This window comes from Natrix helvetica, assembly GCF_964273705.1.
Source record: "Natrix helvetica genome assembly, chromosome: 1".
In the NCBI taxonomy this organism is placed as follows: Eukaryota; Metazoa; Chordata; class Lepidosauria; order Squamata; family Natricidae; genus Natrix; species Natrix helvetica.
In genome coordinates this window covers 283,195,242-283,214,952 of record NC_138548.1, presented here as the reverse complement: position 1 = coordinate 283,214,952, position 19,711 = coordinate 283,195,242, and the positions used below count along the sequence as shown (strand labels likewise).

Below are 19,711 nucleotides of genomic sequence, written 5' to 3'. Positions count from 1 at the left end.
ACAGCGGCAGAAACCCCAGGCAGGGAGCCATGACGATGACCCCACCCACGCCGGCAGCAGAAAAACGCTCTCCATTCTTCATTCACTGCCAACTGCCCCGTTTTACTCAATGTTCCAGCTACAGGGGAGGAAATCGCAGCTCAATGGTACCCCCCGAGGTCCCAGGAAGTTCCCATAGCTGGACCTGGAACCGACGATGGGATAGGGTACCCCCTGCATACCCTGAGAAGGAAAATCATCTCCCTGAAGTTCTCCTCAAATGCGACAGGACGCCTCTTGGGCATGTGCAGGAAGGGTTTCTTTAAAGATTTAGGCTCCATTTTTAGCTCAAGCTTGGATAAGTAAGAATGATGTTTATCAAGTTTCTAGTGGATTGATTTGATAGTTCTGACACAAATCTCGGAAGCATAATATTACAAATTGAAGAAAATAAATATGCATATCTTTAAAATGCCAAGCATTTTCATAACTATTAATCTGCAGATACGTAATGCTGTGAAAACTAGCCCAGTTATTCATTAGGAAGTGAAGCAGTCTTTATACTGTTGCTGTTGTTATGAACAATTAAACAAATACAAAAAAACCCAATACAATTTAAAAATAAGAAACAATATAAAAGCCTATTTAAAAAGCATTGTAAGATACATAAAACTCAAAGCTCATATTCCCATTCATCAAATTGAGCATAGCCACCGCACTGGCATAACCATGCTCGTTTTCCTGTGTCTTCAGGGCTCTGCAAAAAGCCAGGTGGGTCGGGGCTCACTGGATCTCCAGGAGGAAGATGTTCCAGCTGGTGGATGTTTGAGCAGAAAACACTTATCTTCCAGACATTCTCTGTCCGATGAGACCCCCACATTATGCTCCTCCTGCCAGATCTGATGAGACGGGTAGATGTAATTGGAGAGAGGTGATCCTTCAAGTAATTCAAATGTGTACTTGCTACATTCAGATGAAGGGAAAACTTTGATTTGTAAACTGAACTCTGCCCCCAATAGATTTGTTTTCTAACAATAGAACTGTTGAAATGTTATTTCATCCCATCTGGGATTGAAATCTGTAGTGTACAAAGCATTTTCTGTGTACCTGAAGTTGGCCCCAAGTCTAATCTGCTTGTGAGTTCAATGTGCTGTGATTTACTTTGATTTTTAAGTAATGTATTCCTAGGAAGACAATAATCTTGGCAGATTATGAATGAAATGGCTGTCCTGGATGACCTGTCAGGACCTGGATGGGTATTGCACACTTCCCTCTGTACTTCAACCATAATAACATATTGGATCACCTATAAAGGTTGGAGATTGAATAGATTGTTTCCCTTTCTTCATCAGTAGATGGTTCCAGCCTATTGTAATGGGGAATGAGAGGCAGACCAGATAGTCTATGACTTATTGGATGCCATATGTAGTCCTCAGTCCTTCTTTTAACATGTATAGTGTATGTCTATGGAGATTGTCAATCATCCAGGTCATAGATGGTTTTTCAAGAGGCAACAGGACTTTTTGGGTTTTCTTTGAAGATGTTTAGTTTCTCATCCAAGAAGCTTCTTCAGCTCTGACAGGATGGTGGGGAATGGAATGATTTATACTCCTTGTAGACAGCTGGTCATTTGCATTCTCTTAGCGAGTCGTGTCATTTAGCAAGGGGCAGGACACAACATCATCTATCTCCAGTCTACAACACAGTCCTTTCAGCAGTTCCAAGGCGCACTCCGCACCCCTTTGCACCATTCAGGTGACCCTGATGACACAGATAAACCTCAACAACTCGCTAAAAGAATGCAAATGACCAGCTGTCTGCAAGGAATATAAATCCTTCCTAAGACTTGACCTAAAGGAAATGCAAAATACTCCACTTTCAAAAACAGAACAATGACAAATGGAATATTTCTGAAGAAGAAAGAAGAGTTATTTTACATAGGAGATATTTAGAGCACCTTTCTCTCATGGGGGATGTACCAGAGAAAAGGCACGGAAACATCTTTCCATTTATCAGAAAAATTAAATAGGTAATATTTTCCCTCTTAGGTTTAACTTTTAAAATACAGTACTCTTAAAAGTGTTCTCAAAGCTGTAAAAATTCCAGTCCTTGTTTTAAAATCATTTTTAATACACCCATAGTTAATAAATATATTTAAAGCATTTAATGCAATTTAGATCACTAGCTCGTAGCTTTTTATATCTATGTCACGGTTATGTCATACAGTTACTATGTAACTGTAGATCTCTAGAACCAGATTCCTTTTATTATAGAAATACTCCAGTTATTTCTTGAAAAAGACAGGCACATATTTATAAGCATTCTGTTCTTCTATTTTTTATTCATAGTAAGTTTTTAAGCTCCTTAATATTTCACTGACTTGTGTCTCACTGCAGTAGAGTATATACACTTAAGACACCTCTGCACCATAAAGTGTAGCAAGTTGGCCCTTCTGGGAATATATTAATCTTTCTCTTACAAAGGCTGCTGTTGGAACCTGCTACTGCTTTCACACAGCAACAAATTTTCCACACTCTGGAAGGGAGTGGAAAGTCCTCCTGTTTATTATTCCTTTCATTTTCTTCTATAGCATCAGTAGTGCAAGGTGTTTTAGCTTTCTTCTTTGGCAGAATGAATGACAGGATAAGAAGATACTTCAAGATTTATTATGTATTAACTGTTAAGGAAACAATTTAGAAATAAAAAGACAAAGGGAAACAAGGAAATGAGGATTCCTGTCCACAACAGGACTATATAGCAAGTACACAAACAAGAGTTCAGTTCAATCTATAATACACATTGTTAGAAGCTTCATAATTGGATCTAGTCCCATATTTTTGCAGAGGATTAACGTCTTCTGAGTTTCCAATCCTCGTTCCAGGACTGGGACAATTGGTTTTCCCTTGGGAGGAGCAAGCCAGCAAAGTTTCCCTCTTCCTGTTCAGAAAATACATTCTAGAACAAACATCCAACACGGCCCATTTTCAATCTTCCAAAATTAATCTGTGAAGAGCTTTCTTGCTCCTAATTGGCTACTTACAGTTCGAGTTTCCTGGGCTTTGCTGGACTCCACCTCTATCTAGATTGGTAAATTTACATTTAATTATTTTGTATATGAACATTTAGGAAGGAGTATTTTTTTCCTCTTCATTGCATCATCTAGAGTTACCTCCACTAAGGCTTCAGAATCACTGATTTCAATCTTCCCAGCAATGTCAACAAAATGAAATTATTTTATTAGGACTTTGACCAGCATTATAAATAAGAGAAAGGAAACAAGATTGCCACGGCAAACCCCTTACCAAGGAATCATAAAATAATAGAACAACACATCTACGTCAGAGTTTTACATAGCGGTATGGCTCAGTAAAGGTATTTGCCAACTTGGAATATGAGTGAAAACTACATGGTTTAAAAATAATGAATATAAAATTTATCTGTATGACCCTCAAATTTGGAAACTGGGGAGAGCAAAACATGTGTCAGGATATCATACACACACAAGGGAGACTGTAAAAAGAGATGGGCAAGAGTTTAACCTCCCCAGAGCCACAAGAGCTATGTCCCCGAGGATATGGTCTTCTCATGAACTCTACCCATCTAGAGGGGGGGAAGGAAGAGCACTAAAACCAGTTATAGAAAAAGACCATCTATATTTACTCAAGATTAGATGTGCAAATACCACACAATAAAGGGCTTGCAGTGATCTAATATAGGGATCCTGAACCCTTGGGCCATGAAAGAAGAGGATGAGCAGGCTTGTGTGCACAGTTCCACTTGTGCAAGTGGCATAAGTGGAGCTGCTCTCTCCCCCCTCCCACGCCGCCAGTCCACAAAGGTGTAAAGGTTGGAGATTGTTGGTCTAACATTTGGCTAGAAAATGTAGGAAGAGCTGTGAGATCATTCTCATGATCAGTATCCCCAATTTGCTCCTTTACCAGTGACCATATTCAGAAGAAAGGCTGACAACAAAATTCATTCATACAAGTTTGATACCATAATTGACAGCTGTCCATAAACAGCAGAGGTAACAATCCTGTAGGATCAAGCGTGACTCCAAAGCATTAAGTTCTCAGAAATGTAAATTCTAGATTTTACAAGTCCCTCACCATAAGACCCTTCAAAGAAACTTGTTCCCCAGACTGAATGACAGCTCTGAAAATATTTCCCTGTTCCTGTTCTTGAAAAATATATGCCATTCTATTTGTAGTCTAATAATCAGGTCAACATTTATACTCCTTTTATCAGATGCACTCTTCCTTTTTAAATTTATCACAGATATTTAAAAAACGTAATTCCCTTTTAAATGAAAAAAAAAATAAAGGCAAAAAGCAAACAAAACAGAAAGGCCATTCCTTTCCGATAGAAAGCCAAGGATTCAAAGTGTACCTATTTGCATTTTCAGTCTCAATTGCTCTGGTCAATTAAATGAAATTATGATATGTCAAACAGAGATCTTCCTTAAGACAAAGATTCATCCTTACTGTTAAAAACAACCGAACAATCTAATGAAATTAGATATATTCATACACAGATGAAATACGAAAATTAGACTTCAAGGAGATTTGAAACAGATATTGAATTTATTGGTCAGCTATGAGTAGGAAAATACATTGGTAAAGAAAAAAAAGACAACCCTGTATATAAATATAATACTAGCTAGTTAAAATTTGACCAAGAAGAAAGTTCCACTGAAGAGAACAGTAAAAGCCCTTGTTTACCATCAGACCATATTCAATTTCCCATTTATCATATTGAAGAGCTGCCTATGGACAAATGCAACATTCTTTGAGCTTAGTGCAGATGATGTGCTGGTTTTTTTTTTTTTTTTGTTACACATATGGTAAACAAGAGTTAGTCCAGTGCATTACACGTTATACAGAAGTACTGTGAATAGAGACTACCTAAAATTTAGACACTACTTAAACATACCAAGATTACCTACATTTTAAAGAAGCTTACACAACTGAAAAGTATATCAGGAGTTAACATATATGAAAATACTGTGTCAGGCTGGATGGGAAAATAAAACAGACTCACTACTTAAGCAGTAAATTTGACTTGGAAATTTGCGGTGATTAACTCTGTTGAAAAATGGTAGTGCAATTATTTTGTCTTTTGAGTTCTTTGTCCTATGGATGAAGTGAGAACTTGACATCTGAACCTACTATTCTATGTTTAAGCCATAGCAAAATTCATATAATTTTATCAGAGATTTACATAAGTGGGCGCAAGTCTGCATTTTGAATGGTTAGTTTTACAATGGAGACTTTGTATGTTTTAAACCCACAAATAAACAGGGACAAAATAATTACACACATATCCTCTTATATTTTTCTCGGTGATCTTGACATTTCAAAATCCCTAACGTTTATATTTTCCATTTAAGTTCTGTTAACAATTGAATGTGTATGCACATTTCAGAACCAAACAGGCATATGTAGTTCTTTTCTTAAATTAGGGGACAGGGACAGGACACTTCATGCCCAGCAATGTTCTATGCTTTTGATTTAATATATGTGATTACATTAATAAGAAATACTGAACATATATTATGGCAACATCCAAAGCCACCTTAAGTAAATAAATTGCTAAAGTTACTGGAAATTAGCATTTTGTGAAGACATTGTTTATTGCATTTTATTTATTAAATATCTGAATTTGTTTGATGCAGAAAATTATTTAAAAATAGTATCACACTTGGTGCAATTAATGTTATTCAGTAAAGTTGCAGAATATTTCCTCAATGTGAGCTTCAATTCATTGCTGCAGGATTTGACCAAAGGTCCACTGATGCCAAAGGGGCTCTATTGTTTCTGAGGAGATTTCATTCTTCATCTTCTTATCCAAACATAGAAAATTAATTTGAGCAGCTCGGAGACTGCAATATGCCCAGGCAAGAATAGAAGAGCACCTGAATAGGCTTCTAAGCACTGAATATGCTACCACAAATTCATAGTTATGTATTTAAGACGGAACAACAACTGAATGTGAAAATGGATTTGTAAAGCTTAAACCTTTAAGATTTACCAAGTGCACTCAAGCTCCAACTTAAATGGGGAAAAAAAATCAACTCCTTCCAAGAAATATAAAATGTATAAGTGCTTCCCTTCTATAAAGCTTTCTGGACATACTACTAAATAATCCAGATGATCAGGAAACAAAGAGTTGTAAAATATGACAAGCTAAATTGGTTCCACTGTCAGAGAAAATTGTCATGACATACATTACCAACACATTGTTAAGGAAAGATGAGTAAAACACCTTTTATTCACACTTTTACAAAATAACCCCAACCAAAAAAAGAACAAAAGAACAAAAAAACCATCACTACTCATTGGATCTACTACATCAATTGTTACCAGCATTCCGATGTACTGATTATAAACTGGACATGTTTGGTATTTGAATAACTAAAAAAAAAACCCAAACAAACAAAAAACAAAAAAACCCACAACAACAAAAGAAAAAAAATCAGGTCCTAGACAAGGATTCAAGATCTCTCCCCTTTTTCTACTGAAACTTTAAAATGTTTTAAACATGAATTCATTGCAAATTTATTGTTCTCTTCAAAACAAAATGGTTAAGCACTTCTAAGTGCAGATAATTTCCTCTTTATAAAATATTCAATTATTAAGATCCATTTTTATTTTTTTAAAAGTCATTATTTTCAGAATCTCAATACAAGAGCGAGCTTTTATTTCTCTGCCTGCAGTTGAAACAAAAGCAGTTTGACCAAGTTCTTTCTTTATATAAGATAATATTGAAGGTATGCCTATTAAGGATTCGATAAAATTCCCCTTTAGAACATATTGTGTGTGTTTGTGTGTGTGTGTGTGTATACAAATATACACACACACAAACAGCTTTCAAACATTAATGGCACTATGTGGGTACACAATTTTATTTTTGTTGACACTTTACAGAAAAGGACTTGGTCGCTTTAATGATTGATCTGAAATGTTGTCTAGGGAACCTGTACTGAAAAAGCATTTCTAATTACACTGCTTCATAAAATAGAAGACGGCATACTTAATCTTCAAGGAATGGCGACTGAGGAATACAGTTAAATTGAAAAAGGAATTCACATGATGATATTTAGTGGGGGAGTGAGGCTAGGAAAGAAACAGCATTATGCAATAACATTGACAGAAGCAGTGCAGGGGTATCAGAAGCTTAGAATTTGTGTACCCACCATCTGAGCATGTTCATAAAAGTGATATTCCAACGCTTCACAAAAGGAAAACAAAATAGATGCCACAGCTTATACAAAAGTATCTTCATAAAATTTTCACAAAATGTTAACATTATTTTTTAAAAAATAAAAGAGGATGCCCAGGTTCCCTCTGCATGCACAGGCAGTGCTAATTGAGAACAAAATCAAGCAGGCACAGTGGAGATAGGAAATTGGTGACTCAACACAGAAACTAAAGAGCTGTACACAATGTTCTGCCCAACCCACTTCTGACAGGAAAAATGCTAGTGATCATACTGATGAGTGCTATCCATCCACAAGAGGCCTAATCAGACACTGCTTAGCTTATCTGCTCCAAAAACAAGTGAAAGTTGCCACTTTTAAGTTAAAAGAAAGAAAGAAACGGATGCATGTTAACTATGAATTTACCAAATTCAGATTTAAAAGCGGTGTTCTCAATTTAAAAAAAAAATGAAGTAGTACATATGGGCTGAAAGCCCTAACAGTGCAAATCATTAGCAGAGAAAATCTGGTGCAACTTCTTTTACAAGCTGGCCTTTATAACACATGAAACAGATAAAAATTTAGCCTTAGTTTACAATACAATCATTTTCCAAATCTGATTTTTTTTAAAGTACAAAATCTCATAAATCAGGTTTTCTGTTGTTCATATACAATCAATAAAGGCTAAATTCAAATTCTATATTTTACAAACAAACAAGTCTGAAAAAGAAGGGAGTGAAGTATGGAAGAATGGTCTTTTGATTTTTAACTACTGGCCTCAAAAAGTAGTGCTACAGATATCTGTGCAAAAGAGAATTTATTATAGTAATTCCCTATTTTCAAGGCATGAAATATTACATTGGATAAAACAAACAGATTATTGGTAACAAATCTAAGAAAGGTGCCCATGCACCAATCCCTGTCTAACAGTATATAAAGCATGTTGGGCTCAGAATTGTGTGTCTGATAGCACCTGGCTTTTACTATTTCTTTAACAAATTATTAGATTTAAAATTAAGATCATTAAGAAAGATCCCTGTTGGCCATACCTCACTCCTCTATATTCAGATTTTACAATTTTACAAATTACATCGAGGTTGTCCTCTAAAATGTACTTGACTACCTCCTGCTAGGCAGATGGATTCCATTTACCGGCGGCAGGAAAGGCAGCACCAGCTCCAGTTGTGCAAAAAGTGAGAAGTGGTCAGAAGGAATGAGCGGGTGTGGACAGCCACTTATATTGTTCTCTATTAGCCAATGATGATCCAAAGGTCCTAAGATGCCAAGAATATTCAGCTGAGGTTTAGAATAGAAGATGTAATCAATAATACCCTTAAAAAAAAGAAAGGAGAAAGGAATTGCATAAATATATTTACATTAATAAACTATAGGTTTGTATGAACACATTAATTTCATCTTAAAATATCCACTGGTGTATTTTTAGATGGCTGGCCTGTGCAATTTTCAGACATAGAAAAATGCCTACTCCAATATAAATTTTCCTATAGTTTGAAATCATATGTGGCATTACTACTTCAGTTTCCACTGCTTGTAGCTATCAGGTTGTCACTCCAATCTTATCAGCCTGTAACATTTAATTTACAGTTCTGTCTATCCACAGCTGATGTGTGCAATAAATCAGCTCACATAACTACCAAATAGGAGAGGTATAAAATTGTAAAAACCATTTAAATATCTGGAACCATAAGCCAGGGAAGATGGCTTTTGCCATGCTTTTTTAGCTACCTGGTATAGCACATGTAGCATCAGAATGGCTACCACTGCCTGTGTGAGTGGGCTGAAATACAGGACTTTGAAAGGGCACATTTTAAAATGATCTATTGTCTTATATTTGTGATGTTAAGAAATGGCCCTGGTCACAACTTCAGGTGCCGAATTTGATTAACTACTTTCTAATCAAAGGATAGATCCACAATGAGAGAAATACTGCAGAAAAACAAGATCAGGTTTATGGCACCATAAAATATGGTGTGATATTTTGGTATGTAGAGAAGAAAATAAGCTACAGTTGCCAGAGATGATACTGAAGTCACATAAACTCATTTGTAAAACTAGTGGGATAGCTATCTGTGGCGATGACAATGTTTACAATATCCTTTTTCAAAAAGATTTTAAAAAACACAACATCTAGACAAGAAAGGAGAGGTGATGTAAGCGTAGCCATAGAATCTGAATTGGTTTGACACATTCACGTTATCTCAAAAGATGGCATGTGAGATCCATACTAAGGCCTTCAGAATTAGTGAGGCTTATTGCTCCCACAGGCAGAACAGAAATCTTCATGCTATGTCCTATTCTACTTAGGACAGAATATGACATTTTCAAAATGCTTAGAACTAAAATGTACACAATCTCATAGGCTTGACTACAATGGTTGGGGCTTAAACATCTGGAGAACACCAGATTACTTAGCTACAGATAATTCTAGACTAGGTGAGACATTGGAAGCTAAACTAATTCCCCATTTGTCAGACATCTTTCATAGTACACTAGTACCAGTACTTCTTGAGAAATACCAATAATTTAGCCAATGTACATAATAATAGTATTGCCTTGAACCAATACAACAGAAAAAACATTCATCTTATTATCAGAATCCAATATCTGAACTTTGCTGAGCCAAGGGCTTTCCCCCCAAAATCAGTATAGGAAAGGAGAAGAGACACGAGAGAAGCAATGATGAGATAATATGAAGTAGGAGTATTAGCTATAAATAGAATTCTAATCTGGAGTTTATATATTCAACAAATTAATATACCCTCATCAACTTAATGGCTCTGGGCAGCTTACAAAGGTGTGCTTAAAAACAAAAATAATAAACATTGTAACAACAAACTCCTAACATTATAACACTGGCTATCTGTTTTAGAAGAGTAAAATAGATGACAGGACACTAAGTCATATGATCTGGTTGTGATCCATTGTCATCAAATTTTGGTTTAATATTCATTAAGTTTGCAATTGCACTGTTATAAACATAAAGGTGATTTAAAACTGGGAATATATTCTTGAATTATACATACACACAAAATTCAAGTTCTCCCTGTATCAAGAATTACTGATTTTACCGAGCTTTGGAGTGGAGCAGCAACAAACAATACCTCTTCATGTTGTAAAAACAGTGTGACCTCCAATTTGCAACTTTGAATTGTCAATATGTGTTTGCTGTATGATTGCAAACTGACTATTTATAAATGCAATGGAAAGCCTGATATTATTCCATGGGGTCAAATTTTAATGACATGTTTAAAAATTGGTCCAATTGTCCTGGCTGATCTGGCAGGGCAGGGCATTCTCTAGGTCAGCAGTCCCCAACCTTTTGGACTCCAGGGACTAGTTCCGTGGAGATAGGTTTATCCACAGACCGGGAGAGGCATGGTTTGGGTGTTGCCTGCATTCTATAGATGGGGCTTTGTTTGGCGCAGCCTGGTTTCTGGCATGCCGCTATGTGATGCCAGTCCACGGACCAGGGGTTGGGGACCCCCGCCCTAGGTACCTTCAGCTAAGGAATATTGACTAGAAGAACCCAAGAGAGCCTTTTTTGCTGTGGCATCAATCTTTTGGAACATCATTCCCGCATATTAGATTGGCTCTGGCCCTCTTGGCTTTTTATAAAGCCTTGAAATCTTGGCTTTGGAGCCTAGCCTGGTGCCCTGGGCATGTATTACAACCTATCACTTGGCTGTGTGAATGATTGGTTAGATTATGCTAGCTGCTATGAATTTATATATTTTTAAATTGAATATTTTATGCATTTTATTTATTTTATTTCAACCTGCCTAGAGTCACATAAAAGTGAGAGCTATATAAATTGAAGAAATAAAAGGTTTTACAAGTAGCATAGCATGTTTTGGTCATTTCCTTACTTGTGGGTTCCCCACCCCCCACCCCTTTTAACATTATACCCTATTTTTAAAAGCAAATAAAAACTCAGGTATTTTCTGAGCCCCTTCTAAGCTGTAATAAGAAAGGAGCTTGCATCATCTCCTGAGGCCATCTGTAATATCTACAGAAAGCAGAAGTAATTGCTAGTGTCAAATGCATCTCTGGCAAGATAAGCAGTAAGTGCTTCTTTGAGGTCAATAGGAGATGAGTCACCAAAGCTAGGTCTCTCTCACCAGGCAGGGACAGATCTGATTTATCAGATGAAAATGATAAAAGATCCATGGTCACTGATGTTATATGATTGTTCCTTCATCAATGATGAATCAAATAGAATAACCTCATGCCATCCCTGATCCTTAAGAATAAAATGCCATCCCACTCCACTCATAAGTGTTTCTTCAAAATTCTAAGTCCATCTCCCACATTCAGTAACACATACATCTTGTCCTGGTTTAGTTTCAATTTGTTCTCCCAAACAACCTGGAAATGCTCAAGATTTTCTGAGATGTCCTGAATTTACAGAACAATAAAAATAAGCATGTTACCAACAACTAGTTCTAATCCTGTGATGATCATTTCCAGAAACTTCATATACATATGAAATAACAGAATCTTACGGGACACTTCTAGATAATTACAACAGGAAATTATTTCTCTCTTTCTTTTCAGTTTCCAAAGTCCTGCACATTCTCAGCCTGTAGAGCCCTAATTCCTACCATAATTTATTTCACATTTCATGTTTCTGGATTGGGTTTTCCACACTAACCTACATAAGCCTTAAAGCAACGTTAGTGCAATGGGAATTTGTTTTAAGGAGTCATAATCTCTGTGCAAAATCAATCTTACCTTGAAATCAAATGTGTAATTTGTGTAAGGCATTAAACCATTCTCATAGGCACTCTTCAACTTGAAACCATGAGTAATCCTTCCATTGGTAGTTCCATTTTTCCCATTATAACTGAAGTTAGTGAGACTTTCATTATATCTCAGTTCCTTGAAATCTTTATGATTTGTTTCTACGCCATCAGTACTCAAATATTCAACCACACCTATTACAATGCAAATTAACAAAATAACTATTAATAAAAAAGCAAATTTGTTCATTTCAGTACTGTTGCTTCACCATGGCCAAAGGAAAGTATTACCATGCGTTTACTTTTATACTGCTTTTATTGACTAAGAAGCTGGAAATGTTTACCAGCTTATTGTATTTTTTGTTTTTGATACAACAATAAGCATGAAGTGTATGATTTGGACCAAATCAACTAAATTAAAGACACAGTGATGTTCTATGTGTTTGTGAGCCAAAGGTTAATAAAACGAGTCTAACTCCATCACTAGTAGTCCTTGACTTAGAACCATTCATTTAGTGATGGTTTGCAGTTATAAAGGCATTGAAAAAGTGATTTATAATCATTTTTATACTTATAAAAATGTAGCATCCCCATGGACACATAATCAAAATTCAGATGACTGGCAACTGGCTTATTTGTGACAATTGTAGTGAACTAGGGTCATGTGATCACCTTTTGCAATTTTCTGAGATCAAAGTCAAAAGAGAAGCCAGACTGACAGTTGTTAAGTTACCATGTTACTAACTTAACTGTTAAGTGATTCACTTAACAGCTGTGCCAAAAAAAGGTTGTAAAATGGGGCAAAACTCACTTAACAACTGTCTTGCTTAGTAATGGGAATGCTGGGCTCAATTGTAGCCGTAAATCAAGTACTACCTGTACTTAAGTATTTATATCAAATTTCAGTTTTTGAAATTCTTCCACTTTACCAATACTGTAATGCTTTCCATGCTACATATGGGAGATTAGAAAAATTTCCAGTGGGTGCAGTGAGATTGAATTGAAACTAAATTTATTAGATGTATGAGTTAAGGTGCTGGACTAGGACTAGAAAAACCTAGATTCAGGTCACTTTTGGCCATGGAAGCTCATTAGGTCACTTTGGGAGAGTCGTCTGAGCTCACCAAATTAACTGACAATATTATTACTGTGGGGAAAACTGAAGGAGAAATGGTTATGTATGTCCCCTTGAATATCCGTCGAGGAAAAGTGGAACAAAATTCTAATACAAAATGCTAAATCCATAAAAAGCTTTGCACACCCATCCTCAATTAAATACCCTCTTAAGTGAGAACCTGAACAAGTGATGGTCAAGCAGAGAATTCAGAGTGCTTTGGACCTTTGCTACTCATAATTTTGAACCATGTATAGTACAACTATTATTACGACTGTTAGGGCACCTCTTACATTTTAATTTGGTACCCGACTCTCTGCCTTTTTTTATTCTTTAGAAGCACTAATTGAACATGAATTCAGAACTGATCATTCCTGCACAACAGTGTGTGCAAGAAGATCATAACAGCTTGACGTTTCTGAAGTCCTAATTAACAGCAAGGAATCCATCCTACACTTTCAGAGATATTTCAGTAAATACTTTACTTTACTTTACTTTTATTTAGACTTTTATACCGCCCCCTCTCCCCAAAGGGACTCGGGGCGGTGTACAGTCAGATAAAAACACATCAATAGATAGAAAGTACAAACACAAAACACAAAAGAGGAGGCAATAAGAAACTGTACATATCTGAAGCAAAGTAGTTAAAAACAATATTTAAATAACCCTAAAAATACCCAATTAAAATATCTGCCAGGAGGTAGAATAAGACTATAAATGGGCCAGGCCGGCTAAACGGAACAGGTGAGTCTTCAGTTTTTGTCGAAAGGAGCGGAAGTCGGTGGTGGTTCTGATATCGGGGGGGGGAGGTCATTCCAGAGGGTTGGGCCCATCACAGAGAAGGCTCTACTCCTAGGCGCCGCCCGTTGACATTGCTTAGTGGACGGCACCCGGAGGAGTCCTTCCCTGTGAGAGCGAATCGGTCGCAGGGAAGTGTGTGGTAGGATGCGATCCCGCAAGTACCTAGGTCCTGAGCCATGGACCGCTTTAAAGATAGTAATTAACACCTTGAAACGCACCCGAAATACCACAGGCAGCCAGTGCAGCTCACGTGGGAGTACCTAGTACTCCCCATAATAGCCCGCGCGGCTGCGTTCTGGACTAGCTGCAGTCTTCGAGCGCGTCCCAAGGGAAGCCCCATGTAGAGAGCATTGCAGTAGTCCAGCCGAGACGTCACCAGTGCATGAGTGACCGTGCGTAGGGCATCCCGGTCCAGTAGGGGGCGAACCTGGTGGAACGCCCCCCTTGCCACGGCTGCCACATGGTCATCCATTGACAGCCGGGCATCTAGGAGGACGCCCAAATTGCGCGCCCGTTCCACAGGGGGCAATTGCTCGCCCCCTATGGTCAGTGATGGAATCAACTGACTGAACCGGGGTGCCGGTAGCCACAGCCACTCAGTCTTGGAGGGGTTGAGCTTGAGTCTGTTGTCCCCCATCCAGACCCCGATGGCTTCCAAACACCGGGTCATCACCTCGACAGCCTCGTTGGGGTGGTCTGGGGTGGAAATGTACAGCTGCGTATCATCAGCGTACAGATGATACTCCACCCCAAAACCACGGATGATCTCCCCCAGCGGCTTCACATATGCATTGAACAGAAGGGGCGAGAGGACCGACCCCTGAGGCACCCCACAAGTGAGTGGCCTTAGGGTCGACCTCTGCCCCCCTGCCAACACACATTGCGTCCGGTCAGAGAGGTAGGAGCCGAATCACCGCAGAACGGTGCCTCCAACTCCCATCCCCCCCAGCCGGCGCAATAGGATACCATGGTTGATGGTATCAAAAGCCGCCGAGAGATCTAATAGGACCAGGATAGAGGAACAACCTCTATCTCTGGCCCTCCAGAGATCATCGACCAACGCGACCAAGGCCATCTCCGTGCTGTGTCCGGGCCGGAAGCCGGACTGGCGTGGGTCTAGATATTCGGACTCCTCAAGGTGTCGTGGAAACTGCTGTGCCACCACATTCTCTACAACCTTCGCCAAAAAGGGAAGGTTGGAGACTGGACGATAATTAGCTAGCTCCGTCGGGTCAAGGGAAGGCCTCTTGAGTAAGGGCCTCACCACCGCCTCTTTCAAGGCGGCAGGTAAGGACACCTCGCTCAAAGAGGCGTTCACCAAGCCCAGTAGCCAGCCTCGTGTCACTTCCCAGGATGCCAGTACCAACCAGGAGGGACACGGGTCCATTAAACATGTGGTCGGTCGCAGCCGTCCACGCAACCTATCCAAATCCTCGGGAGCAACAGAATCAAGCTCCTCCCAGAATGGTCTCACAAGACTCACTGTTGGCGGCTCCTCTGGTCCACTGAAGGGGGCCCATCCGCTCCGGATCTGAGCGATTTTGTCCTGCAGATATTCCCCAAACTCCTATGCTCTGCCCTGTAAAGGGGCTTCCCGCGTCCTCTGTGATAAGAGAGAGCGGGTCACCCGAAACAGGGCGGCAGGGCGGTTATCGGCGGATGCAATAAGAGTGGCACAATGTCTGCGTTTGGCCACTCTTAATGCCACAAGGTAAGTCCGTGAATAGGCTCTTACCTGTGTTCGGTCAGATTCGGAGCGTGAGGACCTCCACCTGCCCTCTAGGCGTCTCCTATGGCGCTTCATCACCCTCAGGTCCTCGGTAAACCAAGGAGCCCGGGTGGGTCGTCGCCACAGGAGAGGCCGCAAAGGCGCAACTCGGTCCAGGGCCCCAGCGGCCGCCCTATTCCAGGCGGCCACTAGGTTCTCGGAGCGAGAGCGAGTCAGGGCTACAGGGAATGGCCCAAGCTCCGTCTGGAACCTATCCGGTTCCATCAGGCGCCTGGGGCGGTACCAACTTGGACAGTTTGGTTCCGCCTCCTCGCGGTGGGGGTTAGCGCCAGGGGAAGTCCAGCCGGAGACATGAGTGATCTGACCATGACAGGGGAGTAATGGTTACATCCCCTCTTCCCAGATCACTCGCCCACTGTTCAGATACGAAAACAAGGTCCAGAATGTGGCCACCTTCGTGTGTGGGGCCCTGAATTAATTGGGTCAGGTCCATGGCTGTCATGGAAGCCATGAACTCCCGAGCTACCTCGGATGCTTCCCCCGTCGACGGCAAGTTGAAATCCCCCATAACCAGAAGTTTGGGGATCTCAACTGCCGTCTCTGAGATCAGCTCGAGGAGCTCGGGCAGGGCTGCTGACGCATAGCGAGGAGCCAAGTATACAATCAGCAAGCCCCACTGCCTCCCTGGGCCCCATTTCACACCAAGGGACTCACATCCGGGTATCTGAGGTACAGTGAACTCCCTCGGCTCTAGACATTCCCGTATAACTACCGCCACCCCACCACCCTTACCCAGGGCCCGAGGCTGATGGAATGCACGGAAACCCGGTGGGCACATTTCCACGAGGGGTAAACCACCCTCGTGGCCCAACCAGGTCTCCGTTATCCCTGCAAACTCTTTTAGACTGTACAAAAAAATAATCAGTAATATCATTGTTAATATCATCAGTAATATCATTGTTCTAGTAATTAATTAGAATATGTATCTGCTTACCAGAATCTGGCAAGGAATTCAAATCTGCACACAGTACAAGTGGAATTGTTACATGTTCTCCCGAAGCACTAGGCCTGAGATTCCGTGTGGCTTTGTCAATTATGTTCTTTACTTCAGAAAGGAACATCATTGTCTGAACCAACTTCACATCAGAATATTCTGGGTCCCAGTGCATGTGTGCATTTGCTACCAGAATCAGCTGTTTATCCATTACAGAGTGTGGTTTGCCAGCTAAAAACAAAACAAAAAACAAAAACCATATACAATGTGGCAAGAACGGAACTGCACTCTATGAATCTTAATGGTTAATTCACTCTAGCCTACTTCTGGGCAACTAAATTGAGATTGTCAATGGGAATCAACCAGGATTCATTAGCCTAGCTAGCCATTTTACCATTTAAAAAGAAAAAAATGAGCTCAGTGTCATTTTTGTTGGCATCATTACATTACTAATCAAGAACAAAAAGCCACATGGTGATAGTCTGCACACAAATTGTGTTGCTTTAAAACAACTGCTGCTGCTATCTGTAACTATGCAGCCAAGATGATCCTTTAGTCTTTGCACTGTCTGCTCAGAAAATCAGAGGCAACATCTGATAATTTTGTAAATGGGAAAAAAATAAAAGAACTTCGGACTAACCAGTAATTATACACCCTCTAAGGGACAGTAGTAATAGAAAGGGACTGCAGCATATCTTTAACCTGACCCTCATTGTTGCTTGAACTCTCTATCTTCTAATGTAACTTCTACATTTTCTCTTCATAGAGGCTCTCTACATGAACAGAAATATGAGAATATCAGATCTCTAAGTCACACAGCGACTCCCATGAATAGACAATGGTCTCCCTTGCAGAAGAGATACCTTCACAAATAAAAAAGAAAGTGCCATGTTACTTAGAGGCAGGACTAAATGCTTAATAAACTGTTCTACAGCCATTTTTATTCAAGTTGCCCCTTTGTGTGAATAACTAAAGAATGTGTTGTAGCACTACCAAAGGAATCTGTTCTCCTCTAACAGTACAAGGGATCAGCATTTTCTATAAAGTAATTCAAAAGTGGCGTCCTTACATAGTTACATGAAATACTGAATATATATCCATTTTTAGCATTTAACATATGATCTAATTTTCATTAGACCTTAACAAAACATACACAGAAATATGAAAAAATGATGACATGAAAAGCAAGCTCTAACAACTCACAGGAATATTCATGTTACATGTTTACTTTCAATTTTCTGACATCAAAGAGTCTTTTGTACTGCAAAAATTAGATGTAGAGCCATCTCTTGTTTACTAGGTAAGATTGTCAATTGTAGCTGGGTCAGATAAAGTATTCTCCTTTGGTACAAGAGTTGAAGGTTTGCTCCTTTAGTAACAGTGAAAGCTAGGAAATTCTGATATGTGAAGAACAGGGGTTGTTTTCCACTTACAACTAGCCAACTGTAAATAGCTATTTACAACTGTAAATAGCAGTAAAGGAAGTCCTCATTTAGTGACTGCCTTGTTTAGTGACTGTTCACAATTACAACCATGATGAAAAACAATAGGTTTCTAGACATTTACAGATCTAGAAAGAGGAGGGAGCAAAAGATTGTAAGCAAAATTGCAGTTCCACTTAAAAACTGTGTTGCTGAATGACTGATTTGCTGCTCACAATTTTGGTTGTCAAATGGGGACTACCTGTAAGGACTAGAACTAGAAAAGTATTATAAAATAAATTTTCATTCTGAAATCACTCACAACACAGAAATCTTCAAAGCACCACTGATTAGTCATTCATCTTTTTGTTTTTTTACAGCCCTTCTGAATGATTTTTCCCTCCCAAAATAGGTGTCTGTGTCTGTGTGTGTGTGTGTGTGTGAGAGAGAGAGAGAGAGAGAAATGAGTCAGTCCAATCTACTACTAGATTAACAACAAACTTACATGACATTTCAATTAACTCCTTTCGCAGTTCTAATAGCACAGCAACCCCAATGTTGTCTTTCGTCATGACTCTGTTCAGCATTGCTTCAGATCCTTCGGAGTTTGCCATAGCCAATTGGTTAAATTCAACAGTATGTTTTTGAACCAAGGTGAACCTTAAAAGAATACAGCAGAAACAAAGACGTCATTTCCCATTATATATATATATATATATATATATATATATATATATATATATATATATATATATATATATATATATATATATAAGATATAGTGAAATGCAGTATCTATTTAATACAGACGATGCAATGAAGTCAATGAAGTTAGATGTATTTAATATATAGAGCAATGAAGTGATCGCTTACGCCATATATAAGGTAACTCAGGCTGAATTTCTGAGTAGGCAAAAAAGAGTGATTCATTGGCAGAATGAAACAAATGACCAGGTTACCAACATATGCACTGAGATGTCAGCATTTGGCTGCTAGCATTCATTTTCAATCTATATAATTTTTTTAAGGCGTTTTATGCCAATAAATAGCCTCTCTACAAGGAAGTCTGGAGTTGTGCTCAATTTTAATAAAGTTAATAAAGTAAAAAACAAAAACAAGTAGTATACTGGCAAACCAGTTCCATACTATTGCCAAGAAAACAACTTGGATATATACGTGAAATCATCAGGAGTTGAAGAAGACGCTACTTTACTTATTCCTACCAAAAGAAGACCAAACTAAATTGTAGTCTAGTCCAAACTAAAAAAATGCTATGTTTATAATTGTTATAATTAATTGTAATAGCTGGTGTATATATAGTCTTCTTTAAAAATAGAAGCATTTCATTTTGCAAACGTTATCTTGAATTATTCATTTGAGAACCAAGTGAATTTTAAAATGCTACAGAATTATTTTAGTGAATCCTTCAAAAAAATTCTTAAGTCAATGCTAGTGTTTCAGTACTATATAATGCAGCAGGATGAACTCAATGTATTAATTAACTTAAGATTCAGTATATTGATAGCTTCATAACCAAGATAAGATATAAATTAGTGATTTGGAAATGTATTGACGTAGCTATTACACTAAACGTGTTTTTTTTTAATCTGTTGCATTTTGACAAAACAGATAGCATTTAAATATAAAGAGTATTTCATACAGCTTATTTATTAGATTTATAGGCTGCCTTTTGACCTCAAAGTAGCAAACACAAC

General features: G+C 38.7%; 1 protein-coding gene across 6 annotated transcripts in view; it reads right to left on the bottom strand.

Moving 5' to 3' along the window:
* Window positions 1-4,539: 4,539 nt before the first annotated feature.
* Window positions 4,540-19,711, bottom strand: part of CNOT6 (CCR4-NOT transcription complex subunit 6) — a 58,999-nt gene continuing 43,827 nt past the window's right edge. For all 6 annotated transcript variants that reach the window (XM_081941910.1, XM_081941914.1, XM_081941912.1 and 3 more), the window contains 4 exons: window positions 18,502-18,656; window positions 16,576-16,806; window positions 11,930-12,132; window positions 4,540-8,509 (listed from right to left, as the gene is read on the bottom strand). In XM_081941910.1, the coding sequence (XP_081798036.1) occupies window positions 8,297-8,509; window positions 11,930-12,132; window positions 16,576-16,806; window positions 18,502-18,656 (802 nt within the window). In that variant the 3' untranslated portion in view covers window positions 4,540-8,296. The remainder of the gene's footprint in view (window positions 8,510-11,929; window positions 12,133-16,575; window positions 16,807-18,501; window positions 18,657-19,711) is intronic.